Source organism: Pyrus communis, chromosome 6, assembly GCF_041283825.1.
Source record: "Pyrus communis isolate YQ-2024b chromosome 6, ASM4128382v1, whole genome shotgun sequence".
Lineage (NCBI taxonomy): Eukaryota > Viridiplantae > Streptophyta > Magnoliopsida > Rosales > Rosaceae > Pyrus > Pyrus communis.
Genome location: NC_142570.1, coordinates 23795152 through 23812610, shown reverse-complemented (window position 1 = coordinate 23812610; position 17459 = coordinate 23795152). Strand labels below are relative to the sequence as shown.

The 17459-nt window shown below is 36.1% G+C and overlaps 3 protein-coding genes across 5 annotated transcripts; 1 reads left to right on the top strand and 2 right to left on the bottom strand.

Annotated features, from left to right (window-relative positions):
* The first annotated feature begins 1303 nt into the window (after positions 1–1303).
* LOC148696476 (extracellular ribonuclease LE-like) lies at positions 1304–3856 on the top strand. Its single transcript, XM_088695227.1, has 3 exons — positions 1304–1613; positions 1718–1876; positions 3584–3856. The coding sequence occupies exons 1-3, from the start codon at positions 1500–1502 to the stop codon at positions 3854–3856; spliced, it is 546 nt and encodes a 181-aa protein (XP_088551353.1). The 5' UTR covers positions 1304–1499.
* Positions 3857–7817: 3961 nt separating this feature from the next.
* Positions 7818–8818, bottom strand: LOC137711743 (late embryogenesis abundant protein). Its single transcript, XM_068450998.2, has one exon. The coding sequence runs from the start codon at positions 8588–8590 to the stop codon at positions 7976–7978; it is 615 nt and encodes a 204-aa protein (XP_068307099.1). The 5' UTR covers positions 8591–8818; the 3' UTR covers positions 7818–7975.
* Positions 8819–9576: 758 nt separating this feature from the next.
* Positions 9577–14314, bottom strand: TRM9 (RNA-binding (RRM/RBD/RNP motifs) family protein). Of its 3 annotated transcripts, none has more exons than XM_068450566.2 (8): positions 13845–14314; positions 13165–13266; positions 12974–13060; positions 12157–12282; positions 11649–11939; positions 11328–11393; positions 10069–10145; positions 9577–9958 (listed from the first exon to the last, which is right to left on the bottom strand). In XM_068450566.2, the coding sequence occupies exons 1-7, from the start codon at positions 14145–14147 to the stop codon at positions 10071–10073; spliced, it is 1050 nt and encodes a 349-aa protein (XP_068306667.2). In that variant the 5' UTR covers positions 14148–14314; the 3' UTR covers positions 9577–9958; positions 10069–10070. The 3 variants fall into 3 exon arrangements, with proteins under 3 accessions (XP_068306667.2, XP_068306668.2, XP_088552213.1); XM_068450567.2 differs by having other exon boundaries at positions 10084–10145; XM_088696087.1 differs by lacking the exon at positions 9577–9958 and adding an exon at positions 11195–11229 and having other exon boundaries at positions 10088–10145.
* Positions 14315–17459: the final 3145 nt, after the last annotated feature.

Genomic DNA, 17459 nt, shown 5'->3' with positions numbered 1-17459 from the left:
ATGTTATATGCGAGTTTCGTTCTATATATAGGCTTCATGCTAATTGTCAATCACCCAGAGTTTTATTTTTAATTTAAGAACGAAGGAAAAAATACAACAAAAAAATTAATAACTACCTATTATTGTGTTAAGAATGAATGGTGAGTAACCACAATTTGTTTAGACCACAGAGGCTAAGATAGTGGGGACACATTTTTCTGAAACACTTTCTTAGCTCACTCTATTTCTTTAAGGATTTTAGCCGCTTATATTTCAATTCAGCAGTTATAAATTATTCTTTAAAAATAATTAGACGAATCTAAAACTATTAAGATATTTATTTGCAATGAAAAAAATTGACGAATATGGTTCCACAAAAACAAAAAAATAATAAAATGCAACTAGCACTTTACCAAAATAGCTGAAAGTAATTATAACTACGCATTCTGATGCAGAATCGATTCCCACTGATTCGCCTTCCTCCTACCAACTAAATATTAACCCACTAACGATTCCCACTGAATTAAAAATAAGAACTTTTTGAGTCTTCTGAGCGTGTAGAGTGTTTGAGAATTTAAGTGTGGCGATGATTGTGAGTGTGAGAGAGAGCCTTCTTTGTCTTGGAGCGTTATAGGTTCTCCAAGTCTTAATCGAGAATCGAACTTAAGATCATCTCGCTTACAAGTGAAGAATAATATCATTATACCGTAGTATTAAGCTTCATAAATTTGCATTTCAATGACATCGTGTTCGCCCCTCCAAACAATATTACCTGTTCCACCACTAGACTATAGTACTAAGTAACCGCTCTGTCGAATGTTAAATGACAAAAACAGCAGTTTGCTAGAACATCATACTAATTAAGACAGTATGTCGGTGATATAATTCGTTGCAGGTCAATTCTATAAAGGGAAGGTTCACGTCAAATTTGGATTTTGGGGTCTATGAAATGGAACAAAGGGAGTGTCGAGTCTATTTGTTTCTGGCAACATCAAATGGATTTATTAATCTCAAAGCATACATTTCATGTGATAAAGTAAAAATATGGGAAGGATGCTTTGGGTTTGGAATGCCTTCTTCTGGCACAAATGCTCTTGAAACTCTCGAGAAAAATCAGATATGGATATTTTATGGCAATGGTTTTTTGGTTGGTAGATAATAAGTGTACAATAATAATTACAACTGAAAAACGTAAAAATAAGTAGCTGAGATTTAATAGAGTAAACGTATTCATTATCAGATACTGTTCTGTTGATTCACAATGTAATGTCATATGAACAAAAGTTAACATTGTATTATTTAATAATATCACACTGACGATAAATTCGTTCCATGCAAGCTCTTATCAGGATATTTATAATTGGCTCTGCAGCTCTGCGCCCAAATTACCTCATACAGATATGAGTGATAAATGATGCAGAAATTCATGAGTCCACACCCATGACCCTCGTGTTGTGATTCATCAGAACAACTATATATGGATAGAGTCCCGTATAACAACAGAAACTAAGTCATAAACCATGACAAGATTCACTTCTCTCTTGGGGCGTTTGATAGTCTTTGCAGTAATCCTATCAACAACTACTCTCTCCATAGCTTTTGAAAATGTTGTTTCCTACTACATGGTTTTCCAGGTATCTCTCTCTCTCTCTCTCTCTCTCTCTCTGCAACTCCATGTAACTCAGCTCAATGTATCTTCAATCCAGTAGCATATATGAATATCCCTTTCTGTAATTAGTGGCCAGGATCTTACTGTGGAGCAGCAAAGCAGGGTTGTTGCTACCCAAAGACAGGAAAGCCGACCAAAGATTTCAAGATTGGTGGGATATGGTCCCTTTCGTTTACCGGAGAAATGCCTACCAACTGCGAGTCCAACACCCATTTCCGTTTATCTGAGGTAGGTACCCTAAACCCTCTTCCATTATCACTCTACTAATAACTAATTTTACTTAATTTTGAGACTGTACCATGGTTCATTAGACAGAATGTACACATATGAAATATTTTTCTTTAATAGTCCGAACTACTCAATATGATAAAAAATAGACGATCAGAACTGAATTGAGAAAATATTATTTTTCCTCAAGTTGCCAATCTAATTGATAAAGAGTCAAACAACTGAATACTCTGGACTACTAAAAACAAACCCATATATATGATCTTGCTTTTACTTCCACAATATGGGCATTCTTTGATTTGTTAGAAGCATCTATAAAATAAAAAAAATTAAAACTATTTAAAACGGCTCAGCGTGCATGTGTTGTGATCAAATGTCCCACACCGAAAATCGGACAAACTTTATAAAAACGTATAAGGAGTTGTGTCATTATTCTCATTGCCAATTGGTTTTGTAGCTAGAAGCTTTAGCTTCTTTTTTCTCTTCTGTAGTTGTTTGGGCCCAATATAATATTATTGGGTCAAGCGTAGGTTTATATTCGGCCCAAAACTTTTCCAAATGTATTATGGGTTGTCTAGTGGTCATAAGCCACTCAGTTAAGGCGATCGAGTCCTATTACAAGAATGAGTGATTTGGATAAGAGCGGATGGGTCGAAGTCCTAGTATGATAAGGAGTCTCAGTGGAGTGAGGACGCTAAGATTTGAGAAGTGAAGGTGGCCGGATAAAGAGTTTAGTTCAAAGTCCGAGTAGGAGTAGGATTGGCCGAGCCCTGGTAGGACTAGGACGAAGAATCCTAATCCAAGTATAGTTCTAATTCGGCCAAGATGAGATTGGATGCTATAAATAAGAGGGGGATGCATCATTTGAACCCTCCCCAATTCAACACACAAATTGCCCTGCACAAACCTCTCAAACATCTTGAGATTTCTTATTTTCTTTTTCCACCAACACATCTTCAGTTTGGATAAATAGCATTGTGAAGGCAACCGTTGAACATCTTCAGTTTGGATAAACAGCACTGTTGCCGTAGAATCAGTCGACTGAGGAGCACCTTCAGTTTGGATAAACAGCACTGCGTCGAGACCGACTGGTTACCTATCCAAGTCTCGGTCGAGAAGGATTTCCGAATCCTTATTGGCAGAAGTCATCTTATTAGCCTTCTCGGCAAAGTAAGGTGTTACAAGTTACTACATTCGGCACATTGAACGCCGAGTGATTTTATGATTGGATACTCATAAGTGAGTTTCAGAGTTCGGCCTTCTGACGGCCGAACCACATTTACCATCAAGACATACATCTCTTTTGAGTACCTGTGTCCGTATAATTTGGAGCCGGTTCGATGTGCTTATACTCTTACGAATATAATCACCATGACTGAACCTGGTGCCGACGATTCATGAACTTCGCAGAACCAGCAGCCTTGTCTTCAGGCTCGAGAACCTGAAGGTCAAGACGTGTTCCTTCTTCGGTCGTAGTTGCAAGATCAAGAAGTCAGCAACGCGCTCAACGCAACATCAACAAATTTTACTCCTCGGCCGAGCTCGGCCGACGAGTTGGCACGGCCCGCATCAACCGAAGAACGTAGTTAACCCATTAGTTATTCAGCCTGCGCGCCATGTAGGCTTGGTAGTTTTTAAGGTCAACAGTAGTATATAAACAAACTTTACACGGACTTATACTTGACCATTACCCTTCTGATTGAATAGATCTCAAACCTGACAAAGAGCTTGGAAAATGAGTGGCCATCCCTTTCCTGCCCAATAAGTGGCAGTAGCAAACTATGGGAGCAGGAATGGACGAAGTACGGAACTTGTTCAGAACCACTCTTCGGTGGTCAATATCATTACTTTCATGCAGCTCTAAACCTCAGGAACAAAGTAAACATCTTGGAGATGCTCAGCAGTGCAGGTCATTTGAAATACTTCAATTTCACTTTTATATATATTATATTTCTCTTATATCTAATGTTACATGTATAATTAATTAGATTCTTTTTTAATCGATGGAGTTTGGTTAGTTTGGAACTTTAATTTGAACCTAGTTTGGAACTAAAATTGTTGACTGTCTTGGCCTGCCGCCGTCAAATTGCTCTGAAAAAATCAAGTTCCCTTCCTTCTAGGAAGGAAAATGAAAAAAAAAAAGTTGTTTCTTGCAGAATTTTATGGTGAGCGGTTAGATCTTCATTCTTGTGTACCTTTCCAAGCTGCTTGCGTTTCAGTCTCTTCACACTATGTATGTGAGTTCAGTTCATTTATATTTTGGGGAATCCAAATATATTTCATTATTTATGAATTATAAGTATTTTTACATGGTTATTTTACCGATGTGCGACAACAAGCCTATGTACAACTTGACTAGTATATACATCTATACAACACTTCCCTTTAAATTGGAGCAAATATATCATGTATGTCCAACTTGTCAAGCGAGTTGGAAAACACACTACTAGACACAACCTTAGTAAGCACGTCAACGAGTTGATCTTCAAACCCCACAAACAAAAAGCAATAACTCTAGCATCCAATTTTCCCCCTGACAAAGTGTCGATCAATTTCCATATGTTTTATATAATCATGTTGCATCAAATTATGAGCAATCTCAATAACAGCCTTGTTATCACAATAGAGATTTATAGCATCCTTGGGTTTAAACTCAAGATCCCTCAACAATTTCTTCAATCACAACAATTCACATACACCATGGGACATAACATGAAGTTCAGCTTCTCGATTGACCTAGCAACCAGTTTCTGTTTCTTGCTTCTCCAAGTAACTAGATTACCACCTAGAAAAGTAAAGTATCCAAATGTAGATCGTCAGTCAATAATAGAACCCGCCCAATATGCATCTGTGTACCCTTCTATATTCAAATGACCATTCTTGAAAGAAAAAAAACATAGTCTCTACCAGGAGCCATCTTCAAGTACCTCAAAATACGAATTACCGCATCCATATGAACTTCACTAGATGAGTGCATAAATTGACTTACCACACTAACTACACAAGCAATGTCATGGTGAGTGTGAGACAAATAAATTAATTGCCCCCACAAGCCTCTGATATTGTTCCTTATGAGTAGGAAATTGATTTGGAAAAAGCCCAGAGATGATTCTACTCAATCGGTATCAATAGGTTTGCAATATAACATACCTGTGTCAACCAACAATTCAAGAACATAGTTCTGTTGAGATAAAAAAAATACCATGCTTGGATCTTGCGACCTCAATTCCAAGAAAATACTTCATTATCACTTTGTTATCATCATGCTCGCACCCGTCATATTGAACTTGATTATCACTTTGTTCGTGAAAAGGCGGCACTTGGCAGTCATCAGGTTTGTTATATTTCCTCTACTGATCAGTCGGCTGACCTTACCGAAGCTCTTCATCAACACCTGCCATGGTGTTCCTTATTCCAAACCTGTCTGATCCAACTTGTCTAGTTTGCGGGAGGGGGTGTTAGAAGAGTGTTAATTAAACAGCAATCATCTTCGTAATTTTAAGAATGTAATTTGATAATTGTATTTATTTTAGGATTCTTCCACATATGGCTTTTGTCAAACCCTATATATATTGTAACCATTGTAATCAATTAAGGAGTCAAATTTCTACAATACCCAAGAAGCACACATCCCATCAAGTTTATTCCATTGATAAGAGTATATATGCACATACACCACACCTTAGGAGGAAGTTTGGATATAGAGACATAAGAGACATGTTTTTGTAGCACATCAATCGAAAATCCAGAACCCAACTTGGAACACTGTTGATCAAATACAAGCAGCCACAACAGCATGCAATATACAGACTTATTCAACATCAAGGAGCGAGCAACCTCCACTTTTTGAAGATTCTTCCGTTCGGACACACCATTTTGTTGGGTGTAAGCGGAGTAGTCGTGTAGTGAATAATACCCTAGTCACAAAAGATGCATGCCAAGGTGTTATTCACATATTCTCCTTCGTTATTAGACTTGAAGACCTTAACTTTAGTTTGAAACTGAGTAGACACCATTGCACAAAATTCTTGAAGAAAAGAAGGGACATCACTCTTATTTTTCATCAAGAACACCCAAGTTATTCAAGTATTATCATCAATAAAAGTAAAAAAGTATAGCAAAATTCATTTGATGGACCCCACACATCAGAACGTATCAAATCAAATGGCGAAGAAAATTTAGAATCACCTAATGGAAATGGAGCATGATGACTCTTAGCCATGACACATGTTTCATACTTGAACATTGAATAACTACAATTGTGAAACAAAGAAGGAAACTGATGCTTCAAATAACGGAATGATGGATGTCTCAAATGTCTATGCCACAACCCAGTTTGATGTTTGTCATCCACTTTGACACTTTAGAACTCGATGATTACTTGAACTTAAAACAGTTGTATCCTCCAAGTTGAATTATATTTTGGAATTTTTTTTATATATTTCATTAATTTCCAATATGGAGTATACATAGGAATTAGAAGTATTGTTACATGGTTATTTCGCTGATGTGAGACATTAAGCCTATTTATAACGTAATTAATATATACATACAACTCGCAACAATGTGCATAATGTACCTTTCTCAAAACCCAAAAGTAATGACAAGTAAGTTCTATAAGTGTGAATAAATGGTTGTTTCGCCGATGTGAGACATTAAGTCCATTTACAACTTAATAAATATATACATACAACTCGCAACAATGTGCATAATGCACCTTTCTCAAAACCCAAATTAATGACAATTAAGTTCTATAAGTGCGTATAATTTGCCAAGTAAGATCTTGCCATGTTGCTAGCTAATGAGTTGTTCAGTTTCCACGTGTTATCAATTTGGTCTAGGTCATAGTCAAATTGGTTAAAGGCACACCATTGGCCTCATTCATTAGTACCACCTCGAAGCAACTCCAAAAGACCTCCAAACAAAAAGCCAAGAAAAGGCAATCACAAAAGCAAAATAAAGAAAATAAAGGTGCTTTCTTTAGGCCCCATTTACACAGATTTTTGGGTATCTTTAGTTGCTTCTAGGTAGCTTTACCTTCTTTTGCTTAATATGCACGATTGTCGTGGGTCACAACTTGCTATTTGATTACTGAATGCGCAAAGCTTCATGTATTTTGCTTCTTTTCTTATTGCCTAAGGTCATCCTCAAAGTTATATCCTAGCCAGGAAGGACTATATCTTAATCAGCAAACATGTTACTTACAAGTAGCTCTCGGGTTGGCCACTTGTACCCTCGAGCATGCTGCTTTTAGTACTATGACAAAGCCTTTGTGGAGCCCTTGTGGGCTTCTTACCTTTTACTTTTTTTTCTCTCCAAGTAAAATAAACTATTACAGTATAGTCCTGCATTAGTGGAGATGAAAATAATGTAACCGAGACTACACCCAAAAATAAAACTATAGGGAGCTAAAACATAGCCTTCTCCTTGGCCCTTCATTGTTGCTGGTTGAGGACTAAATGAGCTTCTCAATAAACATTCCGAAATTAAATACAGGTGTAAACATTTTTAAGAGCTACATTAGCAAATCCATCATTTGATTGCTGAAATCTTCGTAAAAAAGTTTTTTGGAAAATTAGCTATAGTAAACATATTTTTCATTTGATTTTCAGAAATGATTATTTTTAGTAATGCCGACATATTGATTATATATCAACGACACAAATGTGACATACCGATAACACAACAATGATATAATAACGACATAATAACCACTAAACATTTTTTTTTTTTGCAACTAAATGTTAAAATTTGTTTATTATAGCTAATTACCCAAGTTTTTTCTTGATTGCCTAAGGAGCTTCTTATAAAAGTTGTGTTTGTGCTCTTCCAATAGGTTTATGAAATGACAATTAACCCTTTCTTCTTTTTTCCAGAAAGTATAAAAGTTTGTAGGATCAATTATATGTAGTCGTTACTAAAAATTTATTACTTCTGCAACTAAATCTCAAAAAGTGTTCATTATTGCCAATTGCCTGAGCAGAGAGAGATAGATGAACAAGAAGAAAGAAGAACTCAATTTGTGTACATAAAAACTGAAAGACAGTAATTATAATATTATAAAGAAAAAGAAGGAAGAATTAATCTATTGATTGAATACTATTTTGCCCTTGAGCTGCAGGGAGAGCGTATGTAGGTTCCATTTGAGGGATGAAACTTGAGCTGACAATTCAAGTGACCCCAGAACTTCACTGAACCAAGCGGCCCTACTCTCCACCTTGCTCTCAAGTTCCCCTTCAAGTTAAAAATAATTTTGTCCCGTTTCAACGAAATGTCGACTTGATCCATCAGCTCCGGACTCAGAGGAATCGGCGATGATTGCACCAAGTAATGAAAATCAACTGAACTATTTTTCTTGACTTCAAACGGATACGCCACCAGCCTCGCAATGTTCAGCCCTTGGAAGCTTAGAATGAAGCTCGTGTCCGAAAACATTGCGTGCGCTTTGGTGTTGTCGTTCTCCGCCCTTACCACAATGGTGATCTCCGTATCAAGAAGACCGGCCACGGTGTATTGGAAGGTTTCGAGGTGAGCGGAGGTGACGGTGACGAAAGGCACCCTCGGATGGATGATCATGTAGCCGACAAACACCGCGATGCCCGCGATGATCACGGCTACGGCTATAACGGTGCAGATGATGGCTGCAAACCAAACCAAAGGGTGTGTGGTTCTTTGGTGATGCGGACCATGGATTAATCTTCCTGCTTTTTTCATTGAGGGCCAACCCGAAGAGCGACAACATATAGGGCAAGAGCGTTTCGGGGTTTTATGGGCAGTTTTATGTTGGATCAGGTGGCGGCGGTGGTGGTGAAGATTTTAGGGTTGAGCGGCTTCCCCCAAGACGTGGAATTCAGTTGAGGTTGTTCCTAGTTCTTAATGGTAGGGAAGGTTTTGGTATCTTCCTTTCCTTGCTTGAAAGCATTTGTGTTGTCTGTATTTATCATATTATATAAATATCATATATATATATATATATATATATATATATATCTGTCCATCTAGGTATCTTGCTCACTACTTTGCTCTTATAAAGCAAAATATTCCAAACTTGCATTGCTACGTACACTTGTTGCCTTTCAACTGTTTGCAGATGTGCCAAACATTAAACTTCTACCATGTAATGTAATATGACTAAGAATCATACAAAAAATGTATTCCATACATTCATCTTTTGCGCTTTAGAATAATAATCACCGTTGGATTTGTGATGTATAGTACACTATTTGTAGAAAGACTCATACGGAAACCCAATATTTTTCATTTTTTTCTTTTTAAAATATGAAATAGAATAGATGCACATACAGAAGTTGTCTTCACTTTTATGTGCCTCCTTGAGAAAAGAAACACAAATCTCCAACTAGAATTTTGTAGGAATTGGCCTTTCTTCTGTACGAAATTTTTTTTCAATGTGACTAGTACACGGAATGGTACATCACGTGTAACTATACAAATGGTGTGATATATGTGTTAAAAAGTTAATAACTTAAAAAATAAAATTTCCCACCACTTAAATAAAAACACGTTGTGTACCCTCCGTGTTCCGATCACAATGAAAAAAAATTCTCCTTTCGTACGGGCTTGTAATTGGTCGGTTCTTTGTCTCATAAGTTCATTTACTTACCCACAAAGAAATGGGAATGGTACGTGTACGATGTGATATGCACACCCATATGTCAAAGCCTGTTATACCCTTTGCAAAATGACTCAAATCACTTCATTCCATTTTGAAATTCAACAATTATGCTCTAGCAATTGCTTTAAGTGACAGCATTTTCCAATTTTCAGAAAGAAAAAAATGGCCAAAAGATTTCACTTGATGTTTTCTCCTCAGGTAAATTTCGACAAGTCTAAAGTATAAGAAATTGTTACACCGATCTGTAAATGCTTCGGATAACGAAATCTAAGTTTCTCTTCCTCTTTTCGTGATTTCTACTCCTTGTAAGACCAGCAGCGATTTTTGCTACATGGATTGCCATTTACTGATCCTGGAATTTCATCCTACAAAGTCATACGCGGGATCATCGATTGCTAAACTCTTTCCTTGAAGATCTAAGAGACCAACTGTTAGCAACACAGGGTTACCTGTTCAGAGATCAAAGAATCAAGTCCGCTTAATCACCTTAGACCATGCTAACCATCTCTTATGAAATTAAGCTATTGAATGAAGCAGAATTCAAAGCAACATCTTCTACCTTCAAGAAACGTACCCATTTAATCTCTGAGAGTCGCAATATTCAGGGAATTCACATTGGCATGGACTTGTTCTAATCTGAAAAGCACGAAAGAACTTAGCTTAACATCATAAATCTAATTATTAGAACATAGCGCAAAACTGGATAGCATGGAAACAATTTAAGGTATTGAACCACATGCACATGCAATGTACCCTGAAGGAGATTAGTTTGGTATTTAAATACAACTATGAACACAGGGGAAGAAAGGGAAAGCAAGGAACGCAGTTGAAGCACTAGAATTCACACCCGCACAGCCATTCAAGTATGGTAGCAAATATAAGAAGTAACAAATAAAACTGATGATATTTCATTAGTGCACATACTTGCTCGGTTCTTGCAGCATCTTCAGTCATAATTTTAACGTATAACTAAACAGGTTTATGTATCCTGATACGTGTTATATCATCGCAGATATAGCATGTATAATATGTGCCGACATATGCTACATATCTATTATGACGACAACAGTGATTTAACAATAACAAAATCGAGTATGAGTAGGAATGTTTTTTCTATACAACTATGTGCCCACGTACATTAAGGCTCCTTATTTCTAATCAGTGAGAAAGGTAACCACACTGCTGTCCATAATGGGAGCCATTTTGCTAGAGCCTGTGAGACAATCATATGATTCAATACAACAGCTTGTAATTTTATAGATTATTAGGATTCCAAGCCATTGGATTGAATGACATCTGATCCCACATTGAAAACCAAAAACCTGAAAGCCATATATAAAAAGAATAAAATAGAAAAATATAATTAATTTTGAATGGACGTGGGATCTTGCAAAGCAGAATCCCTTTTAACAAAATTCATTTTAAGTTTCCACTTTCTTGCACTCTATATCACAAGTTCACGACCTACATCAGTCACTCTAAGCTATTACACAAAACAGCCAAATTATCATAACTGACCTCCAGAATTTCCAGAAAAGGCAGGGTTTTTTAATCATAAGTTTCCGAATCCAAACATACTATAAGTACAAATGTGATGGTTTTCAAAAACAGTCATACAACACTATTGACGGATTTTTCATACATAAAAGAGGGTCATATATCAAAGTGGTAATTGAGATGCTTACTCTGTATCGTCTAAGCCATAGCAATTTATTTCCTTCTGTAACTCATATTCAAGGATTCCGAGTATGAATTTGAGTTTCCACAGTAGCAGCCAAAAAAAAAAAACAAAAGCCAAGGACTTTGAATGTTATGTACCTTACGAAGTGTGAACGACACCCTCCTCGAGCCTCGTCTTATCACATTGTCATTCACCATGTCAATCTGTGAAAGAAGCAATTAATGAACCTTTTCCATCAATGAGAATGACAATCCACCAATGTGAGAGAGAGAGAGAGAGTGTGTGTGCATGTGGTGGTGAATGGTGTGATGATGAGATGATTGTGTTTGATGCCATATATGTTCAATGGTAAGTAACAATGCTAACACAATCTTACAGTAGTGTAAAATGGTTTAGGTGACTAGCAGGCAAGACCCCAGCAGACAACAAGTTGATAATTCAGAAACTATATAAAATACCTTATGGTGTGGAATGTAATGATTCCACGCATAGCGCGCCTCCCCAGATAACAGTAGCATAGACCGTGGAGGAAGATAGATTGCCCTTCTTAAAAAATTTGAATTCTTTTCAGAACATTCCACTTCAAAATCAGAACTTGAGGAAGGTCTAGGAGGCAACCCGCCTTCCAGATATCTTCTAAACTCCATAATGCAAGGTCCTGCTAATGAAAGGCTGAAAATTAATCCCTCAAAAGCAGAATGGGTGTCTATATGTGGGGACAAACCCACCCCAGATGGGTACTCATTAACCTGTAATATAATAGTCTAGCTTCAGTATGCATATGATGATGCAATAACTCGTATTCTTAAGACATACTAGTTCATGATATTCCATATCTAACAAAAGATAACAGCTATCTTCTTCCAATAATTTCAATTCAACACAAAATAAAAGTAAGAAAACAAGATCTATTTTGTCAAATGAAAGAACTATCACAAATAAAGTGCAGAATATATAGTCTCATACCGTTAATTGGTCCAAAACAATAGCTTCAGCATCCTTGCAGTTTGGAAGCATAGATATCCCTTCAAGTATAGGGGATACAAATCTTGGAAGTTCACCTAAGTTCTTTCTAGAATCAACGTTCCTTGTCTGTAGCAACAAAAAAAACAGAATTATACAGAAACTCAGAAACGCTTGGAAAGTCCCTCACATTCCTTACTTAATTAGCAATCCAATATTGCTTTAACCCTCTCTTTAAAAATAAGAAGAAACAAAGAGTAAAAAAAACAACATAATATCTAGAAACTATTCCAACACAACTACAAATCATTTTATATTAGAATGGATGATAGAACCCCAACATCTTAAACTAAATTGTAAATAGGACAAGAAACCACTATCAATATAACGGGTTTCAAGAAAAAAAGGAGATTCAGTTGTTAACATTCCAATAGCATATCTTTATCATTGCTCTGTTTTAAACCAACTTCCAAATTCTTCCTCTGGTTTAACCAATTTCCCATTTCTAGCTCTGTTTCAACCAATTTCCAAGTTGTTACTCTGTTTCAAACTGATATGGAAAAAAATATAATGGAATTTACAGAATTTTGACAAATTCACGAGAAGAAACATTCCCACTCCCATGTTTTAACATGTTGGCCAAACACCGGACGAAAATGTCAATATTTTCATCCATGGACTGATACGTCAAATGTAATGATTAGATTTCAAACGAGATATTGCTGTCCAACAAAATAATTGGATACTTTCACAATGGTGTAGTTTACGAACAAATAATCAAGTTTAGGAGGAGGCAAGCTGTGAAATATCTAAGGCTTACTTCATAACAAAATTCATAGCCATAATGCTGAACCCTTCTTTTCGAAAGATTATTCCAATGCCTTTCATCAACTGCTGCAAGTAACTCCTAAAGAAACAGAAATAAGATACATATATAAGGTGTAATGCAGAAAACTATGTTGACACCTCACAAGTTTAAAAAGAAAGTGTATGTGGACAAGGAATGAACACCTCCTCTTCTTTAGCAGTGACAAAGTCATGAAACAAGTAAAGGCCAGGAATGTTTAAATCTGAAGCCAACAAAGATACGGGAACTGCATCATTCGCTCGGCCCTATAAAGACATCAAATACATTAATGTGAGAAGAAACTGAGGAATGATAGACATATTCTGGGAAATCAATTTATGCATCAAAACTAAAAACAACAATTTGAGCAACCACGCAATGTAACGTTTTGTTCCTAAGTGGGAACCATGATATACAACATCACGGAAAAAACATTGAGGCTCTGTTTGGGTAAGAGATTTCTAAGTCCCAAGAGATTGATGCCAAGGTAGTAAGGAAATGACTACAAATTGTTAGATAGAGGGAGCATTGCAATAGCCGATAGGCATGTAAGAGCGATTTGTCAACGACTTATTCCAAATAGTGATTTGCAAATCCCTCTCGCATGCCCTTGTAATGTTCATGAACGTCATTTCTAATTTCCGCTATCTAACACTTCCTAGTTCATTCCTTACAAACTCGGCGGGGTCATTCCTTGCTAAAAGTAGCTAATTTATTCAATACAATAAATAAAAATACACACTATTCCTGCTACCCTAAAGATTCACCAGAACAATGACGAGCATCCAGTTTTACCAAATCAATTAAAACAACCCAACAAACAAAAACGAGTTGAATTCCAAACCTGCGAAGTGGGTTGAATCACAGAGTACCGAATGTGCAAGGAGCGCCCTCCAAGCTCAGGGCAAGGCCGACCGCCCAATGCATTCAAGGCGTTTTGGGCACAACCCTCTTCTGCAAAAGACACAACAACCCGAGCGCCGCCGTCGTCAGCCGCGTAGACTCCTTTGATTTCACCGAAGGCCGCAAACACCGCCGCTATGGTGTCGTAGGAGAGTCCCACTGCTGGCCCACAGTTGGCCACGTATAGGTTGGGGCTCAATTGCCCTTTTCCTCCCTTTGGACGCCCAAATCGTGTTAAACCCATGAATGGTGTTCGCTCCACGGCAACTGCAAAGTTATCTCCGGATGTTTATATGTCGTAGCCTTTTCCTGTTGAAAATTCTCTACTTAGGGCTAATTGTTGAAAATAATAGTGGGTAATGAATGCCCGCAGTATTGAAGACCTTGCCATAGCATTGAAAATATTGTCACATTATTGAAAACCTTGGCAGAATATTGATATATGGAGATCATTTGTCAAAGGTGTGGTGTAATTATTCAAAATGTAATAATACGGAGTTGCTCTATAAATAGAGCACTCCGACTACTATCAATGGACCATAGCATTGAAAACATTGCCACATTAAACCTTGGCAGAATATTGATATATGGAGATCATTTGTCAAAGGTGTGGTGTAATTATTCAAAATGTAATAATACGGAGTTGCTCTATAAATAGAGCACTCCGACTACTATCAATGGACCATAGCATTGAAAACATTGCCACATTATTGAAAACCTTGGCAGAATATTGATATGTGGAGATCATTTGTCAAAGGTGTGGTGTAATTATTCAAAATGTAATAATACGGAGTTGCTCTATAAATAGAGCACTCCGACTACTATCAATGGATACAGAGCACAGAGAAAAAGAGATGAGGGAAGAGAAAGAGAGGAAGAAGAGAGGAGAGAATAAATAGAGTTATCTTTGTACTCTTATTATTCAAATTATAATGAAAGCACTACTGCTGTCCGATGACGTACTCCAGTCACACTGACTGTAGAGGAACCTCATAAATTTTGTGTCTTATTTTATTTATTCCACTGTACACACATCGTCGATTTTACAACACTAATTAACTTTTAAGTTTGAGATGATTTTCAAAACGTATCATTGAATTTTCTCATCCAAACTACCTATTAATAAAAAAAAAATTTACTCAATTAAAAAAGGATGAAAATATATTTTTATCCTTTATCACAATAAAAAAGTTAAGAACAGTAACGTAATTTATAAAACAAAATTTTACTTTTTTTTGTTTAAGGCTTACCCAGAGGTGATTTTATTATCTCCAATTTAAGAAAAAATAAAAAACAAACATCTCTCCCACTCTCCTCATCCCCACGTTCTCTTTCACTTCCTTCCTCTCTCCTTAAAAACAAAAGTCAAAAATTTCGCACATTTTATGTGTAGGCAAATACTAATTTTAAATTATAAGGTTCTAAAATTAAAGTTACTGCATCTTCAATAGAAGATGTAATATGCTTGAAATTGCTACCTTACATATTTAGAGGGCTGAAAAACAATTCAATGACAGGGTGTAAAATATTTATTCACCGGAAGAGATATACAAAAATGAATATTTACATAATTTCGAAAGGAAAAAAAAAAAAACAAGACTGTAAATATAAAATCAAAAAAGAAAAGTAAAGTTTGGTACCTCATTTTACGATTCCAAAACGACCATTTGACTCATACATGTACTTGGTTAAAGTATATGGGGCAAAGTATGAAGTTGGGAGAAAAAGATGAAACAGTTGAAAGTTTTTGTTCAAAACAAAAGGATTCGGGTTGTGTGGAGTGTAAGTAGAAGTATACTTTTAAGTTTTAAGCAATACTAGCATTCATGTTCGTGCTTACGCAAGTGTAAAAGATATTTTTTAAATCACAATGTGTTATATGCAATTTACATATTTTTAATGTATTTATATGTGTGAATTGCTTTATTTATTTATTTTTTAAATGAAATCATTGTACTGATTTTTTATTCTTTCAATTTTTTTTTATGCTAGTGGGTTAACAGGGGAGGAAAGGGATCCTTGCCGGATTCTTTTTCTGAGGATACGAAAGATCTCGTAATCATGTCCGTTCATCGTACATCGTACGATCTGTTTTCGTTAGGTACTATTTATATTTAATTTTAAATTTTAAATTTCAAATGATTTCTGACCGCATGATGTACGATAAATGGACATGATTACAGGATCTCCCGAATCCCCATTTAAATAAATAAAATAATAAAAAAAAAAAGATCCTCTTCCAACAGGGGAAACCTAATAATCTAATGACTTTGGCCCTTGCCATTCATGAGCTGCCAAGTAGCAAGGAATCATGGTATATATGATTGAATCTTTTTCCCCCAAATCATATTATCTGCTCTAAAAGGCTTTTTAGTTAAAATGGTTCCTGAGATTTTCATCACATAACTTTGGTTTTTGAGATTTAAAAACAATCGAAGTGGTTCCTAAGATTGTTCATCATCTATTATTTTGGTCATTTCATTAAAAAATTCTGTTAAGTGGTCCCTAAGCTTTTTAATGGAAGAACCAAAATGATCGATGGTGGACAATCTCAGGAACCAAAGTTACATGTTATACCCTTAACTTAATGGAGTTTTTTAACGGAATGACCAAATTAATGGATAGTGGACAATCTCAAAGACCACTTCTATTGATTTTAAATCTCAGGGACCAAAGTTATGTGTTATGCAAATTTCATGGACCATTTTGACTAAAAAAACCAATATAAAATAAGGGTTTGATTTGAGTGGGGTTGGCTTTTTGGCCTTTGTGTGGATGATGGTAGTGAGCTTCCACTGCAGTAGCAAAATGGAAGACTAAGTCCATCTCCAACCGAATGAGGGTTAAAGGGCTCCCTTTAGCCTTATAGCCCTCTAAGAAATTAATATTTTAATGAACAATGTTAAGCCATATTTCTTACCATCTCCAACCGAGGGGGTCAAATGGTCATAGGCCAAACATAGCCATGTGATAAAAAAAATCATCTCCAACCAAGAAGGCCAAAGGGCCATGGGCCAAACATAATTTATTATTTTAATTGAATTAATATGGTTACTTAAATTAAACTACTTTATTAAAATAAGGTTTTCGGACATATTAAAAATTACAACAACTTCAATTTAAATATTCAATTACTTCATTTTAAAAACTACAACTTAAATTTAAAGATTACTACAACTTAAATTTAAAAATTACAACTTCAATTTAAAGACTATAATCATCATCTTCATCCGCCATTGTAGGAGTATAGTCGGATGTAAACAACTCTTGGGCCATAATTTCCCTCTTTTTCCTATCAAATTATGTCTTACTCATTAGAGTGTAATCTAAAGTGTTCCTTTGCATGTTCCTATCATCCATCTCTTCTTGTATTAGTTTTACCCGTTCTTCGTGCATACGGTTCCTTTCTTCCACAGAAAAGACATTTTACTCCGCCATTAATCGCAATGAGGATGCAATTCCCTGTTGAAAGGCGTAATCATCCTTTGCATTGCCCTCTTCCTTCAATTTTCTAGCCTTGTTTCGTCTCGTAGCCCTAGGTATGGAACCTTCACCC

Excerpts from the sequence above, each read along its gene's own strand:
- LOC137711743 (XM_068450998.2), bottom strand. The coding sequence starts at position 8,590 with ATGAAAAAAGCAGGAAGATTAATCCATGGTCCGCATCACCAAAGAACC.
- LOC148696476 (XM_088695227.1), top strand. The coding sequence starts at position 1,500 with ATGACAAGATTCACTTCTCTCTTGGGGCGTTTGATAGTCTTTGCAGTA. Across the intron at positions 1,614-1,717 it reads CCTACTACATGGTTTTCCAG|TGGCCAGGATCTTACTGTGG; the intron begins GTATCTCTCTCT and ends TTCTGTAATTAG. Across the intron at positions 1,877-3,583 it reads CCCATTTCCGTTTATCTGAG|ATCTCAAACCTGACAAAGAG; the intron begins GTAGGTACCCTA and ends CTGATTGAATAG.
- TRM9 (XM_088696087.1), bottom strand. The coding sequence starts at position 14,147 with ATGGGTTTAACACGATTTGGGCGTCCAAAGGGAGGAAAAGGGCAATTG. Across the intron at positions 12,283-12,973 it reads GCTATGAATTTTGTTATGAA|ACAAGGAACGTTGATTCTAG; the intron begins GTAAGCCTTAGA and ends TTGTTGCTACAG. Across the intron at positions 11,230-11,327 it reads TGTCGTTCACACTTCGTAAG|AAGGAAATAAATTGCTATGG; the intron begins GTACATAACATT and ends TATGAGTTACAG.